The sequence below is a fragment of the Aythya marila genome, assembly GCF_965140915.1.
Source record: "Aythya marila genome assembly, chromosome: 14".
Taxonomy (NCBI): Eukaryota; Metazoa; Chordata; class Aves; order Anseriformes; family Anatidae; genus Aythya; species Aythya marila.
Window position 1 is genome coordinate 15,713,710 of NC_139055.1, and position 20,182 is coordinate 15,733,891.

Consider the following 20,182-nt stretch of genomic DNA (forward strand, 5'->3'; position numbering starts at 1 on the left):
CAATTATGTAAAAGAGATGAGCAATCAGATATCCTGTTCTACAGTGATACAGCTCATTGTTAAAACTTAATTAACTCATAGGCTTGGGGACAAAATTAAAAAAAAAAAAAACAAAAAAAAAAAACACAACAAGAAACAAGGGAAAAAAAACGACCACCTACTGAAGAATCAGTTAGGAAAGAATGAGTTCAAATGAGGCTGGAAATTGGCCTTGAGACCAGACGGGACCTCAGCCCTGCTCTGAGAGGAGACAGCATTATTTTAGGTAGTTTAACAGCCTGATGTTCCTCTCTACCACAGCAACCAGCTGAATTAAATTGCTCTCTCTCACTTGCCAGAATAAATGTATGACAAGCCCATTTGTATAAATGGATATACTGCCCACCAGTCAGACCTGGCCGATGCTGCCCTTGGGGTCGGAGGCAATGACTGGGGGCATGGGTTTGCACCCCAGATCCTCTCCCTTAGCCAACACCACTGCAGCACGAGCCAGGGAGCAGCAGCGGCACTGTCAAGCAAAGGTGCCAAAAGCAATGGGAATATCGATCTGCTCTAACAGCCCCTTGTAACCCACCATATTTCAATGGCCTACATTAATCTGTGGAAAACCTACATCTTGTAACTGACGTCGTTTTATTTAATTTTACTTTAGGCTAGTAGTTATGTAGGTCAATTCCTTGCCACTTGTGATAAATTGACAAGTCATCTGTGATGGAGCAAATCCTTGTCGGGGTGTTCCTGCTCCTGCAGACTCTTACTTGGCCATATTTGCGTTGACTGATTTTGCGATATTCAGCATTGAAAAATCAGTAACAAAACCTGCAAATAATGTCAGTTTAGGTAATATGTTTTCAAAGCATAAGCCAATGCATTTCTGGACCTTTCTTCTAACAATATGCTCTGGGGTGGATTTTCCCATGTTTAAGGGCCAGATTGCAAATGTATTGGCTGGGAATGGAAGTGGAGTCATGCTCCAGCAATGATTTTTATTGAGTAACTATAGATGGGGAGAGGCAGTTACTACCTGGCAGAGACCCTGCATTTTAAGTTTTCTTTATGAACTCTCTCTCTCCCAACTCTTTAGCATGGAATTGCAGGAATTTATAGTGAGCCCCGAAAGAAGTTGATACTTGAGCCTAGTAGCTGCCAGACACCATATTTCTTTCTAAATCTGGTGTCAGCAGTGGGGTTTCTTGCCGAGCTACAGCTGGAAGGGTGGCTTCATAGGCATTTAAGGCACACATTAGAGCTTTTTACATACCTTTGCCTCATTATTGGGCTGATATAGTGCTGGTAAAATCTAAATGCACTTACCTTCCTTCTGGACTGCCACTGTTTCTTTTTTTTTTTCTTTTTTTTTTTTTTCCTTTTTTTAACCTAGCTTTCAGGGATTCATTTCAAGCAGTTACTAGCTATTGCACACAGGGGACAGGAACAACCCAGCTCAGAGCAAAAACCTGCCTCTGCGGTTTGTGGGTTGTGATGGACTGATCCTGATCAAGTCAGCAGGAATTTTCCATTGGCCTGGAGAAAAGTAGGATCTGTCCTGAAAGCATCCACATTCAGTGGGGCTGTTATTCTCATTCTTACTTATGTAAATCTTTGTTTTACCCCTTATTTTTTTCCTTCTTCTAAGACTGCATAAAGCCTGCTGCTCTTCACACTGCCCAAACCTCCTCTAGAAAAGATGGTCCTGTTTCGACGGTGGGAGTGCTCAGAAAAGCAAAAGCTTATTAATAACACTCTGCCTCCTTTTAATCTATTTGAAAAGCTGTACAGTGTGCAAAGCTGTTGTGACATTTTTTTTTTTTTCCTTTTTAGTATCTCACGGTTTGATTGTCAGTATTTAAGACAAATGAAACTAATCATCAGCGAAGGTGCTGATGCTAAAGATTTATAGCTGTGGCTTTCAACAGGAAAATTCATGAGAGAGGACTGCGTGTGTGCATCTGTGTGTAAGCACGCATCTGTCAGGGGAGTTTTTAGAAATAAAACAAGTATGGTCATTATCAAAACAATATTAGGAACATTGGAAAAATATTTATATGTTGGAAAGTGGGGGGAAAAAGGTTATTTCCTTGTAACATTTTAATCTTATAATTTGTCTCGTATGTCCCTTTTCACACAGAGGTATTACTTGGAGGGACTCGGTCATCCTCCAGGTAAGAGCTATCCCTGCTAATCTCTTTACTTTTAGGCCAGACTGACCTTTTATCATTGCTGGAGAGATGTTTCAGCAGCAGACACTCTTCAATATCACTTGGAAGGCAAAGAGTGTATCCCTTAGCTGGGAGTTCATGAGAATTAGTCCCAGATTAGTCCAAAATGGAAAAGAGAATCATGGAAAAGCTAGATATAGAACAACGAACCTTATCAAGACACGACAAGAGGGACATAATCTGCTACGAGTATTTTAATATATGAAACCCAAGGACCCATTCACATCATTTAGCCAGTACAAGTTGTTACAGAAGAGATTAGCAGCATACACGTTATAAAACGCCAAGTCAACCTTATATGGGGCATGTAAGAAATTCCCAGAAGTGGATATCCCAAAACAGGGGAGTCTGAAGACAATATTCACTGAAGCAGGAAGGTGGTCACAGGAGGGACCTGCTGGTTTTCTCTACAGGGGCTCCCTAGGGATGGCAGTGATGGGGCAGATGATGCTCCAGCTGTTCTGGCATATTTTAGCCCTGACCAACACTTCTCAGGGCAGATGACCCAAAAACAGCGTGTATGAATCTATAAACTTGTATATAGATGAGTGTGTGTGTGTAGCAATGCATGTGTGATACAAAACAAGGCTTGCAAGATACCTGCAATTTTGAATCTCAAAGGGATTTGAAAAACAAAAACAAACAACGACAAAACATACCCTCCACTTCATTAGCAGCTCACACACTTTTAAATTTAGGGTTTTGTTTGTGTGTTTGCCTTCCAGCCCCCACAGAGTCTGGCATCTGGTGCAGCTGAATCACTTAAACAGGAAAGACCAAGCACTTCAAAGAGTCTCATGGGTTTTGGAAAGGGAAAAGCTCATTTCTTCTCAAGAGTCAGGTAAGGCAGCATACTGGAAAGTAATGTGGGTTACCAGTAGTAAAAATAAACTAATGAATGAGATCAATTTAACAGAAGTTTAAGGTAGGTTCTGGGCAGTTTCTGGTTCTAGATGAGACAGCTCAGCCAACAGCTTAAGGACAGACGTTATAAATCTATTAGATGAGATCATAATTGCATTAATATTTGAAAATGTATTTAATTCTTTCATGTGGTACTTTAATATTAACTAAAATATTTGCACATACAGAAGAAAGGTGATAACATTTTAAATTCTGTAATTAGCACTGTAATAACCTTTCCTGTTTAAACTTAGTTAATAAAGTGGAAGCCAAAATTTAGTAACAGAGTCGCAAAAACTATTTATAAGTGAGAATGGCTTCCCCCCAGTTGTATTTAATGTTTTTGTCTTCATTTATACTGTATATAACAATGTGAATGTGGCTGTGTTTACAGAATTGCCCAGAAAACCTTCAGAAGAGATATAAAAATGTGATTTGCAAACAGGGGAGGAAATAACCCTGAAAGTTTCCCCCACCCATTCTACAGCTAGTTTCCTTAAAGAAACAATTTTAATTTAATTTGTAAAGTTCTGGTTTTGGTACAGCTATTGCTTTCAGTTTGGTTTCATTACTGCTTTTAAAATACAGCTTTCTAGAGACCTTACATTAACTTCACAGATTACAGCTGACATTGAACAGAGGTAAAAGGTATAAACCAAATATAAAAGACCATCCATTTCCATGCATGATTAAATGCTGACTCAAGGTACTGCTGTATTTTTGATCCCCAAAGTTTAATAAAATTTAAGACAGGCAATCAGGAGTCGCAGACAAATTAAAATTTATTGAGACAGACAAAAATGCAACTATTTCAGACTACAGTTAAGCATTTACAGTTAACCAAAGAAATATAGCAAAATGTTCACATTCCACTTAACTCCTTATGGAAAAAGCATTCAGAATTTACTATGCAATTCTACTTACTATGATAGTCTACATCCATCTACAGTAGGGACATCAAACTGAAACACATAATATTTGGATCTCTCCTTACAGATCTACACATTTAACAGTAACGGACATCAACAGCATTGAGAAAAGTATAAAAAGACCAAAAACCACCTACTGTAGAAAGGGCTTTTTGATGTATAGTAACTGTACAAAGCAGTCTATGTATTAAAGGAACTTGAATGGCGTACAGAAGGGCCTGCAATAAAAGCCAACAAATGTAGGAAGCTAAGCTCGGGCGATCTGGTGGTCTGTATCGAGTGATGACCTTAGATCTATGTCAGTTGCTGCTTGAGGGGAAAAATGCTACAAAACTTCTAATATCAAAATATTCCCATGCCAGAAATGTACACTGAGACTAACAGACTAGGCTGGAGAGGCAAAGAGAAGCATTCACTAACAAACAGTGTTGTTTTAAATATAAACTTTACATTTTCAATATAAACTGTAGAATAAATATTAAATAAACATTTCTAATGGTTTAAAATAATAGTATGGAACGGCTTAAAAAGGGCAAAAAAAAGGAAAAGGATTCTTTGTGTTCACAGCAAAGTCTAGTAATGACCCAAAAAACCCAACTGTGCTGAAATCTGAACTCAAGGAGATTTTGATTTAACCACAGTAGTTAAAAGGACACCTTGAACCATAAAGCAATGCCTAACAGTATTTCATAGTCTCTAATATGAAAAGAAAATGAGATTAAAAATTGGTTTGTGTCTCTAAAAGAACGGGACAACTCTGATTCCATTTTTCACAATAAGAAAATATTTGAAAGGTCAATGACTTGATTCAGATGGGAAGTTCTGCTTTGAAAAAGAAAAAGAAAAAAATAGAAAGAAAAAAGAAAAAGGAAAAGGAAAAAAATAAAAGAAAAAGAAGAAAAGAAAGGAATTCAATTAAGCCGCAAGCAAATTAAATCTTTTACAAAGCATGAAGAATGGAAGGGGCTTGATCCAACAAAGAACTGGTTCTTGGTAGAGTGGCTGGTTCCTTTTAAAGAAATAAAGCATCTTCTTAGAGGAATGTCTCAAATTGGACACATGTATCTACATTATATGTGTGTACATAAATATACATCTATACACACAAATATGTATATAAATGTACACAAACGTACATGTTTATATAGCCTGCAGTTCCCCTGACCACTGACCAATGCCAGTGGATTTCAGAAGGGCTTTGTTAAATAGCTTTGTAGTTTTGGGTAACATGCTCAAAGCAAACCGCAGTCTGAGCTGCCACTCAAAGCACAAACGTTTGTCTGACGTCTGCCTGACAAGGCTATGACACATTATTATTTGATATCATTCTCTTTAAACTGTGCTGTCGCTGTAGCCTACTGAACATAGTCCATAAAATTGTATTTTCCTGATGCTGGCCCAGATTCGGAAGACCAATTGGAACAGGTAACTGAATGATCACCTGGATAGGGGCATCAACACGAACCCAGGCCAGTGGGGCTGTGTGTACATGTGTGTGTGTGTGTGTGTGTGTGCGTGCGCGCAGGCTTGGTATTTGTTCCCAGATCATCGATCTAGAGAAAAAGAAAATGAAAGAGGAGACAACGCCCGAGCCCCTGCAACATGTGGTGTGTGAAAGGACTGCCTTTTCTGTATTGCTTTTCCACTCCCATCTGAATGCAGAGGTCCTGCACGGACGGGGAGATGGGCTGCAGAGCCCTAACAGGTTTTGCAGTGGGCATTGGCTCTGAAGAGGTGTGAGGACCACAGCTCCTGGGACAGTGTTTCTGGAAAAGTGACTTCTGCCAACCAGCACGGTATGTCCCTGCTTTCCTAGCATAAAGGAATTCTCTGGAATATGTTTTGACTCCATACTGTCAGCACATCTAGAGCCAACATTAATTCAGAGGAAAAAAAAAAAAGTCTAATTATTTCTCTATGTAATAAGCACATTTTTCATTCTGCAAAATAAATCATAGGCAAATCATGGGCACTGCTAAAATACTTACAGCTGCTTCCCAACCCAGCAGCTCAATTATGGTACCCAGAAAAACGTCCAAAGCTATGGGAGTCCCACCTGCTGGACTGGCAAAGAGCTCACGTGCTGTCTTTCCCTTGAGTTTGAAACCTTGAAAATGCCTTGTCACGTAAGCATCCACACTGAAATATTTACACTATTCGGGCTTTCATTAAACGCCTCCAACCAATGTGGCCCTTCCTGCAACTTCTCCCAGCGAGAGAACTGGCTCTAGCACACTGCTAAGGGCTGCCACACGCCTCCCTGGTGGTCGGTCACCATTTACTGATCCTGACCTTGAGGAGAAGCACCAAATGGCAGCCTCTGATCATGAAAGCCACAAGCCAAAGAACTCACACAAACACACCCAAGTCACACAGCCAGAGGGGGAGCCAGGAATGCTCTCAAAGCATGTGCAGACTGCCCAGTCAAAGTTATATACTAGTCATCTACAACCAAAAGGCTTTTTTTTCCCTTTAGAAATATTGATCTGCCAAATGCACTCCTGCTGTAACTCATCGACATCAATGGGCAGCATTTCTGAAAAACAGCAAAAATAATGAAAGGTCACCACAGTATATTCTTGCATCAGAGAACTGCCATGGGAAAGGACACAGCAAATAATTTAATGTCAGTGTGCTGTGATACAATTGTAGAGCTATAAATACAGGGATGATGCTGAGGGAGTCACAGATTGTGTTTTAATACTAGTCTCTTTTACGTGTGTGTTAGGAGTGTGCAGCTTGTCACACTGAGCAGAGGAGTTAAGCTTTTGAAACACTCCCAAATAAAGTTGCTATTTTAAACAGGCCAAATAAATATTAACTATTTAAATTATAGAAATGACAGCTTATTACTTTTGATGGTTAGTGTCTTTGAAAGCTATACAGCTTTGCAATGAGGGATTGCTTAGAGTAAATAAACACCAGACAGACCCACGGTGTGTGAGTTGGGAGCAGAGGCTGCCTGTGTGACATTAGTGCACTTAGTGCAAATGAGGTCAGACGGGAGCTGAAGAATGCCTGTGGAGGCGGTTATGTTGCTACAAATTGATGACACTCTTTGCTCAAACACTTTGATAGTCAGACGGACTCTGTTCCCTGCCCACAGGGCTCGGTCCGTGATAGCTGCAGGTTCTCAGCATCTCTCAAGATCAAGGCCATGTTGCTTAACCAAAATAACTCTGTCAGAGAGCTGATCTATGCTCCAGTGGGTTTGGTTTTCAGCGTGGGCTGGGCTAAGCCTGTTGGACTCATTCTCAAAGAAAGTAAGAATAAAATCAGCACCAAACCAGAGGGTTTCTTTCTGGATTAAGCCCCTGGTGCTAGGAAGCCAGAAATCAGTATCCAAAGAGACTTACCCTAGAGGAACACAACAAATATGGAATAGAGAAGGAGACGCCTACTTTTCCTTTTTCATGAAAGAAAAATTACTGTTTCTGATATGATCCAGGTAACAATTTATGATACAAAGTGTCTATGTTTGATAACAACAGAAGGACTCCTAAACCTTGTGCCAGTTTGCTGAGCCCCTTCTGTGATTCTTCTTTCACACAATATATTTCATAAGCTGTGCAATTGAGGATTAAGACATGAAATGTTTTTGAAACAAAATTCATTGCCCCTGTGGATTAGAACAAAAATCCCCCAAACCAACTGAACAAAAGCTGAATTCCAAACAGTCCTCACTGGAAAAAAAAAAAGAAAAAGCTGTCTTCCAAATTAAAGAGACCATACAAAATTAAACTCAGTAGAGAGGGAATATTTGTGCCAGGTACTCTCAGATACAATTGCAGAGATATGATGTGACTTGCAATATTGTGCAAAATGTGAGTCCTTAGAATGATGGGCACTACCATATATAGCCAATTTCATCATCCTTATCATCATCTTCATCTTCGTCATCTTCATTAGCTGCTCTTACATGAATCTTCAGTTTTCCTTCTTTGTCTTTTTTTGCTGCTTCAGGTTCCTCTTCCAAATCATCCAGCAACACAACAGATCCACCACTGCCAAAATCCCCTGAGGTTTCCTGCTCTTCTTCTGAAATAGGTAAGCAGGAACAGTCATTTCCTCACATGACACCCAATCCGTTGTTTGTCACTACCCTTGTCATTCAAGCTCATTTGCAGTGTTATTTTAAAAATTAATTCTCTTAGCTGTTCTTGAAAAAAACCTCTAAATTTCAGTTTTTATTCTAATGGGATAAATATATATATATTAATTTACTCTAAAAATTTTACTTGCTTGAAAAACAATGCATTACCCTACACCCAGATGCTCAACTGATTTTGAGGTGAGTATTGACTCAGTTCACATGCATGCAGGCCAGAAAAGAATTACTCATTTGCGAATGCTTTCAATGCATCATGACTAAATAAACCAGTCTAAAAATAATCCACAGATTGATTTTATTTAAGTGCATAAAACATGCTTTGCAAGTACACCTATTTAGCCTAACACCACTGATTCAGTTCTGGGCAACCCAGACCTTCTAGGTCACTCTTTTTTTTTTTTTTTTTTCTTCTTCTTTCTGGAATTAGAACAGCTGCATCCACAACCATCACTAATACCCAATACCACTAAAATCTTGCTTGTGTAGGTATAAGAGCTAACTGGCGAGTTTACTATTGTACTGTCAGCTATTTTGGGGCTTCATTGCTGATTCATAAAATTTTACAGATTGGCCTTCCTTTGTCTGGAAAGACATTGTTCATGATATTCCTGTCCATGTGTGCTCCAAAGTATACAGAACAATACATTTAATAACCTTGTATAGCAGTCCCATAGCCTTAATTATCAGTGACTACATATCCCAAGCTGGCAGCAAAAACATCTTATCAGTGGCTATTGCATGCTTCCCTCTGCTGTAGCCCCTCAGCCCAAAGGACAAAGATGTGTATATGGGCCCATTTGTAATATGAATGGGAAAATAAAGGAGCATGCTGAACACTGGTAGTTATGTTTCCCTGTTGTCACTTGTGTTATCGTACTTCATCTTACAGCAATGGCAGGGCTTACAACGATGTTAATTCCTTTGCTATCTGAGGAGAGACCATCATTACTCACCACAACTAACTGTCCCTTGTTTTCTTGAGCCAGCTATCTCATTCCCGTACTTATCAACACACCAGCACTGCCCTGTGCTGCCGTGGCACTGAGTGGCTTTGTAATAACCTTCTTCATTGCACCGTGGGATGAAAGCACCTGAATAAAATATAAGGTATAATCAGTGATACAAGCCTCTATACAACAAAGCAGGCATATAGAGTGTTATGAACTTGTCTCTTAGTTACATTAAGATCTTCACAATGTTGGCAAGGAAGTACTTGTGATTATCTGGTGCCTAAAGGGGAGCAGAAATTATATATGATTAACTATTTTCAGGCACCCTGGTCACTGCACAGTGCATGAATGTTTGTGATAGCACATGGAGGGTGAAGGCATATGCTACTAAAGATAGGTTTTGTCTGTCTCCGAATGATTGATATTCCCAAAGAGCCTCTTGCAGATTTAACTCTGGGTTTTAAGCTTTTCTTCCCAACTGGAATATTACCCCAACTTCATTAATTCTGCATTTCCCTTCCATTTGCACTCCTTCAGTGTTTATCATACACGTCTTCCCACAACACTGTAATTATCCCTGGAAGGTATCTGCCATCTGCTTGCTATTCATATTAATCGCAAGCACAACTTCTGCCTTACTGAGAGTTCCCATGCTTAGAAGAACTAATGCATAAGCTTTACAGAGAGGGACAACGGGATCTGAAATCCCTACGTCTTCAGCTTTGAAGCCTAAGATTTATCTCAGAATAATACCAATACAGTTCAGCCCTGCAGAATGTGGTTCCTTCTGGCTTCCACAGACAGGCAAACTCTCGGGAGGAACCCGTGTTATTGTTCCCACCACTTTCAGCAGGTACACTAAATGTACTTCAGTATGAAAAGCTCTCTTGTCCTTTGAGACTAGTTAGCTTTATTCCCAGGGGAGGTCAATACAGTCATTTTCCATTCTTTGCCAATTGCTTCAATTTGAAACATAGCAGAAACCCACCCTTGCCCCAAATCTCTTGTCTCAAATGACTTTTGAGAAAGCGTTTTCTCCTTTGTCAAAGACACCTGTGATTTACTGGTCACAAAGTAAGTTTTTAAACTAGTTCCATGTGTATTGCATGTCTTCAGACAATTCATGTGTCAAAGGGTCTATTTCCACTATATTTCTCAAAGAAAAAAATGAATGAGAAGGTGCTGCCCAAATGCCATGAAATTTTCCATAGACAATACATAAAAGGGGACGTCAGTCAATCTCAGATTTATATATATATATAATGAATCCTTGAATTTCCAAACTCATTGTAATACAGAACTTTTCTAATGTTTAAATGCCAGTAATGTAGTTATGGAAGATCAGAATAGAAATCTTTGAACATCAGCAGAAATCATATATCTGATCAGTTTTGGAGACCACTTTACTTTCATTAATGAAAGTATTTTAAATAACTTCAAAGCATGGTCTTATGGTTTGTTTGCTTATGGGAACCACCACTATATTCATGTGCAAGTGAAAGCACAGTGATGACTACTAAAGACTCATTTTTGCTATTTATAAAAAAATGGTTCATCGTGCACATGTATTCACCTTTGCAAGTTACTGCTGAATGTTTGATCCCTTATTTCAGTATTCTTTCATATTTGTGATCATGGCCTCTCTCTGTTAAACACTTCAGGTGTTTATCAGACAATTCAATACCTTGGAAAAAGTGCTCTGGTGCTGATTTTCAGCTCCCCTGCTATACCAGTTGTGCATCTGGCTCCAGGGAACTACCAAAGGGGGAACCTACATGGCTTCACAGCGTGAGCAGAGAATGGTCTCTGTATTTTAAATTGTCTCATCCTTTCTCTTTTCCTTGGGCAATGCAACCTTTCCCTTCTTTGAAGTAGGCCTTTTCACATAGTTTTACTGCTTTCCTTGTAAGGTATTAAAATGTTCCATGCTGACTGTAAAAGCCATAGATTAGAAAAAAAAATACGGCCCAGGCTCACTGCCAAGATAACTATGTGTGGAAAGGATTCACACTTCGGGTCACAGTGTGGAGTGGAAGGTACTTCTCTTTCTGCAGGGGAAACTTGTGCTAATTTGTATGTGACACTGGAACTTTAAATATTTAGCACATTAGCGTCACGGTGTTTGCCAACCATCAGGGAGAAGACTGCAGCATGTCCTTGTCAGTGTGTCAGGTGCAGGTGATAATCCGGTGACAACAGAGAATCACTGGAAGCAAGTGTTGCATAGAGTGATGGTTCATCCTGTAACCCCCCACAAAACCAGCCTCTGTGTGCATTAGAAATAAGCTCTGCCTACAAGTTTTGGTGGTATGGAGCATGGCATCCAAACACTGCACTTGGCAGGGACATTTCCCTCTAGAATTTGGTTGGGCGTCTGAGAACAGCTGTGCAGTTTGGGAGGAGAAAGGAGTTCCCATTTCCTTTCCCTTCTATGCTTGCACAGCCAGCGCTTCCCCACGTGTGTGGCGCTTTGTGGTGGGGGCTGCTGCTAGAGCAGCTTCACTATTCACCACTTCACAGCCTTAGTTGCTCCCCACTGACTTCCTCGGGCTAGGGAATCATGCTTCCCCTGACTCTCTATGTCCCCACAGTATTTAATTATTCCCTGCAAACTGGAACAGCGCTGCTGAATCTATATCCTCTTTATGGATCCAAGTCTAGGTCTCTTAGTTCTGCATTCTTTCCTTATCTATATAACACTCCCCTTCCTCAGAGGACACGGGGAGAATAATTATATGCTAAAGATAGTGAAGCACACAGGTAAAAGCTTGACAGAATTAAGTGCTAGCTCCCTGTATTAGCTATTATACCAGCTCAATTCACTGGGCTGATATAGAAGAAAATAGTGATGGGAGCAGAAATTTATTACCTTAGTGATGTGGGAGTAGCATTATCAGGATGCACAGTTGTATGCTCTAAAAGTACACTCTCTGCAGTTAATTGTACTCTAGATAAATCTGGTAGGAAAAGATGAATAGTGCTGTTTACTTTTTAATTCAGTCCCCTGGGATGCTAGACTCTATTTGAAAGTCTCCGAATTCAACATATCTAATGGCAATTGCTTTGAAGTACTTTGTTGCAACTGTCATGTGTGTTGAAAAATATATAGAGAACAAAATATCAAAAGTCATCATTTTTTATCAATGGATACAAGTGAACAGAAATCTTCCTCATGCACACTGTCCAGACTGTAAATGCTGTTCTCTGTATGTCAGGGACAGAGAAGGAAAGAGAATAATTAAAGCCTAGTTTCTCTGAAAATATTCATCTCTCTTTTCAATCTTTACTGTTGCTACAAGCAGTATTTTTGTCACGTGTATGTTTGGTTTTCCATTTGCATGACTTTTCACTCAGTCGAGAGAAAAGACACTGTTTTCTGCTGTATAAATAGCCATGAGATCAGATTAAAACCTCACAGAGAGGTGTCATTATGCAGCCAGACTTTCAAGGCAGGTGAAGCAAAGAGCTCTTCTCCACAATATTTTCTAGCTTATTGAACAATCTATGCCTGGTGTTTCTTGATTTGTTGAGCTTACCCACTTTTACCCTTTATTTTTTTTTAATATAGTTGACTAGGAGTTATTTGTGGTAAGGGACTGTTGTTACTGCTGTAACTTTGTCATTTTGCTATTGTGATCAGATCCCAGTGACATGCCATACAGCTGCCTGTGTGTTGTACTACCTGCAACACCGTCATTATTTTTCCCACGCACTGGAACAAACCACTTATGTTTCAACCTAGATGACATTTATTGCATGCAGCAAATAACAGCAAAGCATAAAATAAATATGGGATAGCCAAAGCTATCTATTAGGAACTGGGCTTCTTATTTTTTCAAGTGGCTTTGAAAATCATGAGACCCATGAGACAGAGCACACAGTGGCTTCCTCCACCAGGACGCACGTTTGAACAAAAATGCAAAATGTTTACTGAATGTAGCACACACACAGCTGAGCGATCAATCCTCCCTTCACTCCCACTGCTAGGCACAGCAGGAGCTACAACTCTGAAACATCTTAATCTTTATGCGAACATGCTATGAAAAGATGATGGAACTAAACCATAATCCCTGTAGCCTTTGGGAATATTTATTCTCATTTTAAACCAAAGAATCCAGGCCGGGATTGTTTCTAAGGTATCTGAACCTGTAGTTCAAAGCACTGGCTTCTGGGTTTGGTAAAGAGGAGCTTTGCAGAAGTGCTATTCACAGGGTCTGCTAACGAGCATCAAGAAACATCAGAGTACAACCTAAAAGCAGCCTCAGAAGCAAACTGAAGCCTGAAATGCATTTCAGCAGAGCTGCCATGCGCTCTCTGTGCCACAGCTCGGGATGCTGGTGAGAAGAGGTTTGGTTTGAGTGTCATATACACGGAATACACTGTTATACTTTTAAGTAGGATTAGACAAAACTGACCCCCAAGGCACATATACATTACACCGTGACTGGAAGAAGATATGAACCTGTTGGCTATACACTGTGGCACCTTCCATCAAAAGTGGGAGGCTTGAGTGTGAAGCAACTTCTGTGCTTAGTGCTGACCTCCCAGGTGATGAAGGCAATATTACACCCTGCTCAGATAAGGCTTTGCATTTTTGAGAGCTGTAAATTAGTTGTGAACCCATTGCCATGCTGACACCTGTTCTGTATGTTGCTATCTCAGGATTTGTTTAATTTCATAGTTTCAGGCCTATACTCTGTGGTGCATATTCCTGATTCAAAACATTAGTCTCTAATTGAAAAACCATTACTGCGTATAAAGTTACAATAATCACAGAAGCTTTAATTAGTTGAGTAAATGAATGGCAAGTAATCGAACTTACCCAGCAGACTCTTCCCTCTACTTAGCTTTTGAATTCTATTCATTTCGTTCTGGCAAGGAAGGCCTAAAATATAATGGATGAGAATCAGTTTCCAGATGGTACAGGACAGACTCTAATGACTGACTTCACTCCTGACATGAAATGTAGACTACAGTACACCTGGGAACGAAAGAGGGCCATATGCTGGTACTGTACTGCAAAACAAATTTATGTCATTAACTCTACTAATTAAAAAAAAAATAAAAAATTGCTACATACTTTGTTTGAGACTAGTGTTTGGGGGCCAGTTTCATTGTTAAATTGTTTTTCTTCTTTTCACGAAACTGATATAATGCCAGCTCTCTACTTTTTGATTTGCTTATAGACTAATTTCTGCATTAGTAAGAGAGTAAGTTCTTGAGCTTTCTACAGCTTGTTTCTAGACTGTGTGCTGGCACTTATCACTGCTTTGTTTCTGCATCAAGGGATGCTAATATAGTTCATCTGTGACATTAAGCATAGTTACACAATGCCCTTTTCACACCAGTGCTAAAGACAGAAGCTTTGTAGTGTGGCTAACTACCGATTACAAAACTATCCCTACAAGCAAATCAATCAAAATTTAAGCTTGGGGAGACCCAAACAACTTCTCTTTGTACCGCAAATTGTACAACTCACCACCTGGCTTCTGGAAGCAGTAACACCACTCATTGTTGGAAAGCTTTCCGTCTTTGAAGGAGTCACAGGAGTTGAAGAGAGGCTTGACACATGGCTCATACTTATCAAGATAAATGGCACTGATCTCTGAGGGATCCAGCAGCAGGTCGTAGTTCATGTCAAGTTTGTTGAACATCCAGCCTAAGGAATCCTTACAGATTGGTAGGATGCTGGTGTCAAATCCTGCAAGAAGACAGGCAAATATCCCCAGCTGAATACCAGCACAGGAATCATTGATAAGCTGAAGCCATTCTATTTTTTTTTTTGTTTGTTTTTTTGTTTTTTATTTTTTTTTTTTGGCTGGACTCTGAACATTAACTGGATTTGTCCAAACCAGAACAAAATTCTCAGGCTGAACTGATTCAGTAAAGCTTAACACCCAAGCATGGTGGCAGAAAGGAGTGCTACTCCTATGCTTTAGGAGCTGCAGGGTGGAGAGGGCTGAGATTTGTTGCTGATTACTGTAATTCAAAGTTACTTCTACTCAAAAAACATCACACACACATTTATTTTTTTTTCCCCCCGTCCTCAGTCCAAGGGTGTTGGCCTTATTCTCCAAAAAATGAAATGTGATGAGATCTGCCTCCACTCATTTTTCAAACCAGGCTGAGTCCAAATGCAATTTAAATCCTGTTTCCAAGGCCTGTTTCTGGTTCCCTGATCAAATTCTTTCCTCGCATGCTCTCACCTTCTACTTCTCAGCCCAGCTTTTCACTCTTCAAAGCCCTGCCTCCCGTGGTGGACAACAAGAAGCTTTGATCTGGATCACGTACTGTTGTGGAGGGTCAGGGGTATGAAGGGAGGAAGCATCTCTCTCACTTGACTCCCCCCTGAAGAATGGCAGCGTTTCAGCTGGGTGCTCCACAGACCTGCACGTGCTCCTGTACACGTGATCAGCATTATTTGTCCTTGCCTGCTCCAGGATAGTGCAGCAAAAGAGGATTCTGCTCTTCTAGTACTTTGGAAATCATCGTCATCACTCATCTTAATAGCACAAATCCTTAAAAGACTGCAACAGCAGTGACACCACAGGAAGACCAAGACATGCATATGGATACGCACAATGTATATGAGATGCACGTGCCTGTATTTTGCAGTTCCCACAAAAACAGAGGCATTACCTTCTTTTACAAACAAGACAGTGCATTATTAGTCCGTACTGTCACTGCATTTTTCAGTGCTTGGTACAAACAAGGACTAATTTCCAAATTATTTATGATGCAAGAGAGTACATTTGTGCTAATAAATCTGAGAATAAGGATCTCAGTTCCAACAAGGACTCAGGAACATGCATACATTAACTGCGGATTTACACATAAAGAGGGTACCTGAATCTCCTGCCCCAGTACCATGTGCTCACGTTGCTTCAGCTGCATGATAAGCCTGCCTGTGCACTATTTGTTCTGCTATGGCCACGTGGAGAAGCCTGATGGGCTTTTTCCTTTTTTTGCATCTTTCGTTGAAAGAGGTCAAGCTTAGCCTTATGTGCTGTAAGTGTCAAGTCCCATTTCTAGATGCTGCTTTGTTAAAGTGAAACCTAAGATGTTGCTGGAATCACGCTGACAGTTTGTCCAGGCTCTGCAGCCTACCTGCTATTTTAAGCATTAATCCAAGGGAGGGCAGTGCTTTGTGCTGGAAGCTGTGCTTTTTGTATGCAACTGCAGCTGAAGGTTGTCAGTGACATGGAGGAACAATCAGAAGGGTTAACTAATGGGAAGGTTTATGTCATTCATAATACATGTTTCTCGAAGAAAGGAAGAGGCTAACACCATTTCCTCAGGGCTAGAGGCAGCTTAGGCAGCGAAGAGAGAGATCATGCTGAACATTTCATCACATTTTTGTGCCGTTATCTCCCCTAATGTTATCTAATCGAGTTTGAGCACAGTGAAAAAGAAAAAGGCTGTATGAATAGAGGTAGGGAGGAAGCCTGACTGCCTTGCTGAAGCAATTAGGACTATTCACTTCCATTATTTTATTCATCTGAAGAAGGCGAGCAGGACTTGGTCATTCTGCAATCCCTTGTTGAGAGAAATGACTTCGCAATCCTCAACTTTGCTTTTGCAGAGCTCGAAGGCGCAGGGTTGGTGCGGTGACTCCTGCCTTGTGTGGGGTGCATGCTGCACCTGATTCCCCTCCATGGGACACATTAAAAGCTGACGAACTGGCAAGAGGTGATGATACTCAGTTGCATGGTGGAGCTGGGATCAATACATGATTCAACTAGCCCAGCTTAACAGTTTCTGGGGAGAAATAGCTGGGTTCTGTTGGCAGCTTTTTTCCTGCATGGATGCCATCTCTGGTGATGGTCTTTATGCCATGTTGTGGCACTGCTGCTTAGGTGAATAACTGCAAGGTCTGCTGTGCAACAGCATGCCATGTGCTGCTTAGCCCTGTGACTCTCTAAAGGTCATCTAAGTGGCAAGGATCAATGCAGGGAGGAAGAGATCCTGGCAAGAACTTGCCCCTGACAGCGCCTGTGGATTATTTTTGAGTCTTGTTTTCCTCCCTGCTGGGAAGTCTTTATCTGTGTGTACAACATGCACTCAGTGATACAACAGCAGCGTGCCCCCAGCACTGAGCTGTCTGAGCAGATCACAAGATAGTGACTGATCTGAATACGAAGCTGCTCTGTGACATACCATCAGGGCTTGAATGCAAGATACAATCATGAAAGGTCACTTACGAAGACAGTTAATTACATTAGATGAAGAGTCTTGATCGGAATTTCTTATAAACAAGGGAGCTTTCACTATTGCGACCAGAGTTGCAGATTAAGTTTATTAAGAGGCTGTGCAATTAAGCAGTGCTGCATTTAGACAGTGTGGTCTGGAAGTCGTTAAATATTACAGCAGCAGGTGCAACGGAAAGCCCTTAGCTAGATGGTTAATATCAGTGAAAAGGCTAATTCTTTAATCAACCTTCAGTATGTGTTTGAAAGTGAATAGTAGCATCTACTTCCATTGCATATCATCTCCTGGTAAAAGCTACTACCCATAAATCACCTTGTGCAGTCCTGCATCTACAGTCCAAGCCCAGCAATGCTGGATGTTCTCTGCACACAGCAACAGGAATGAAAGTAACGGGTGGACAGAGAGCACAGTGCAGGCTCTGACTTTATTGTGCAGCCAGGGCAGCTGAGGGAAGATGGTTCTCAGGGCTTACCTAGCTTCACTGGGAGGTCACTGTGCTCCCATCAGACTAGGTGAGGCCAAATGATCTTAAATGAATTAACTCAGTTTTGGAGTCTTATGATGTACTTGCTTACAAATACAACACAACATGTTGGATGAAATAAACTACATACTGTCATTTGTAATGAATGTAGTGCTTGGTTAGTAGGCTGGAACTCCAACACAGCAGACCTGGCTTAGCAGCAGTCTCATTGAGATCTTTTCTGCATCTTTCTATGTGTCAGCTCAGCCCTGCAAGACCTACGGTGAGAAGCAAGAGAAGGGTGCAGACTTCATATCCCTCCTGCTCTTGGCTTCTGGGCAGACGCTGCCAACACAGATGCCAATTAGTGTCAATTGTGGTGGTGGTTGCTCTCATCTGGACACCTGGTCACAGCGACCTGGATTGAGACCATCACATTTCTCACTCCCACTGACAGCTGTTTGATGTCCTAACAACATTCAGTTGCTACGGATCTGTAAGGAATTCAAACTGGTGACCTACATGTGAAAGTCTAAATATCCCTTTAATGCCTAAAACATTCCACCTTCTCTGAATTAAAATGGAATTAAATTAGGAAAAAAACTGTAAGTGAAAATCATAATTAAAAATAAACACACCTTCTGGCACATGAAATTATTTTCCCTCTCTTCAAGAGTTTACTTACATAAGCAAGATTTATTTTATTAAAGTATACTACAATTAAATTAACAGGGGAATAATTAACCTAATTTCCCCCATCACTTAAAATAAAGGAAGGAGGAAAAGAAACGTTCCCCAGAAAAGTGCCTTTATATTGCATAGATCTCTGGTACAAGAAAAACAACTCCCACTCCAACTAAAGAGACTATCTAGATATAACATGGGGATGTTATGAATTATCAACAGGCTCGGGAGCAATTTGAATCTGATCTTAGTACTTAATTAGTTTTATTATTTCTTGTTTCAAAGCATGTCCCTGAGTTACTAATATTATTTATTAAGGATTTTATAATTGTACAAAGACTGTGGAAGACAGAGTTCCTGGACTGTGGCGCTTTGTTAGGATCTCACGGATAGCACATTGAATGAAGGTTTGAGATCTGAAGCACAATGACTTGCCCTTATCCCTTCCCTTTCAGCGGAGTAAAAAAAGAAGACAAAAATGTACTTCTTTTTTCTTCACCTGGGGGTGAACTTAATACACTCAAAGAGCTTATTTACACTTACAGTAACATCTTGAAAATTTAATGTAGCATAGAGAAATCTCTGCTGGAACACCTTCTCTAGACAGCTGATGTGTCCGAGGCATCTTAGTCATCACATCCCACCATCTGTTCCTTTCACTGCCACAGAGGCATACCCAAAATGGATTACTTTGAGGATGTATATGCCTTTTAAGACTCTACAAGCTTAACCAAGCTTGCTCAGCTTAATGAAGTGATCAGCCTGCTGAGGAGGAGAATACATGCAAAAAAAAAAGGCAATGGGTACATCAGAGCGTATTTCCAGAGCCGCGTATGTCCTGTTTGCATTTGTGTCCAGGATTCACACAAATATTTTTTTTTTCAGTTTGGGTATGTGAACTTTGTTTTGGATTTTGAGCCCCCTTTTATTCTTACAAATGTTTGAAGCTGAAGTTAGAGGAAGCCAAACCCTACTGTCCTTATTTAGTGTGTATTTGCAGTGCTACCAGAGAGAACCAGAGCTGCAGAATATGGTACATGCAGACCAATTCATGCATACTGTTGCAATTTCTTAAAAAGAAAAACAAGCTGAAGTTTTGTGGCATTTAGAAATGATTTGGACATCTTAACTCATAAAGTTTCTTTCCTTTCCTTTTTTTTTTTTTCTTTCTTTTTTTTTTTTTTTTTTTTTTTCTCCTGACACAGAGAAAATAAGAAAATGTGCCAAACTAAGTCAACAATCTAAAAATGAACATTGTTGAGATCAAGTGTTTAAGATCATCAAGGCAGCCTTTCATACAAAAGCTGCCAGGAATCAAACTGAACTAAAAAGAGATAACAGCTCCTCTGTGAATCAGAGCAAACGCTGCAGAATTACCAGGAATGCTTTTCTTACTGAAATTGCTTCAGCAAAAATCCCACCATCCTTAGGAATGAATTTAGTCTTTGCCCTTTGGTAAGCTCCTCATGAGCAGCTCACAGGTATCTGCATGAAAACATCCTTTTGAGGATCTGATGAAACAAGATTTCACATGATTCTGGGCATGGGGGACTCCAGAAAAAAGTTTTATATTTCTGGTGCTTTCTGTCACGGGGGCTGAAGGGAATTCACAATTTGAAGCCATGATTAGCTCCACAGAAAGTTTCTTTTTGTGTTATGGTTCAGCTTCCTTTGCATAAGAATAGCTAAGAAATGTGTAGGACATATGGTTTTAA

The 20,182-nt window shown here is 40.3% G+C and overlaps 1 protein-coding gene across 1 annotated transcript in view; it reads right to left on the reverse strand.

Annotated features, from left to right (window-relative positions):
- Positions 1–3,923: 3,923 nt before the first annotated feature.
- Positions 3,924–20,182, reverse strand: part of SPOCK1 (SPARC (osteonectin), cwcv and kazal like domains proteoglycan 1) — a 284,692-nt gene continuing 268,433 nt past the window's right edge. The window contains exons 8-11 of the mRNA XM_082771421.1: positions 14,592–14,813; positions 13,935–13,997; positions 9,116–9,253; positions 3,924–8,089 (exon numbers count right to left, since the gene is read on the reverse strand). Coding sequence (XP_082627547.1) covers positions 7,899–8,089; positions 9,116–9,253; positions 13,935–13,997; positions 14,592–14,813 — 614 coding nt within the window. The 3' untranslated portion in view covers positions 3,924–7,898. The remainder of the gene's footprint in view (positions 8,090–9,115; positions 9,254–13,934; positions 13,998–14,591; positions 14,814–20,182) is intronic.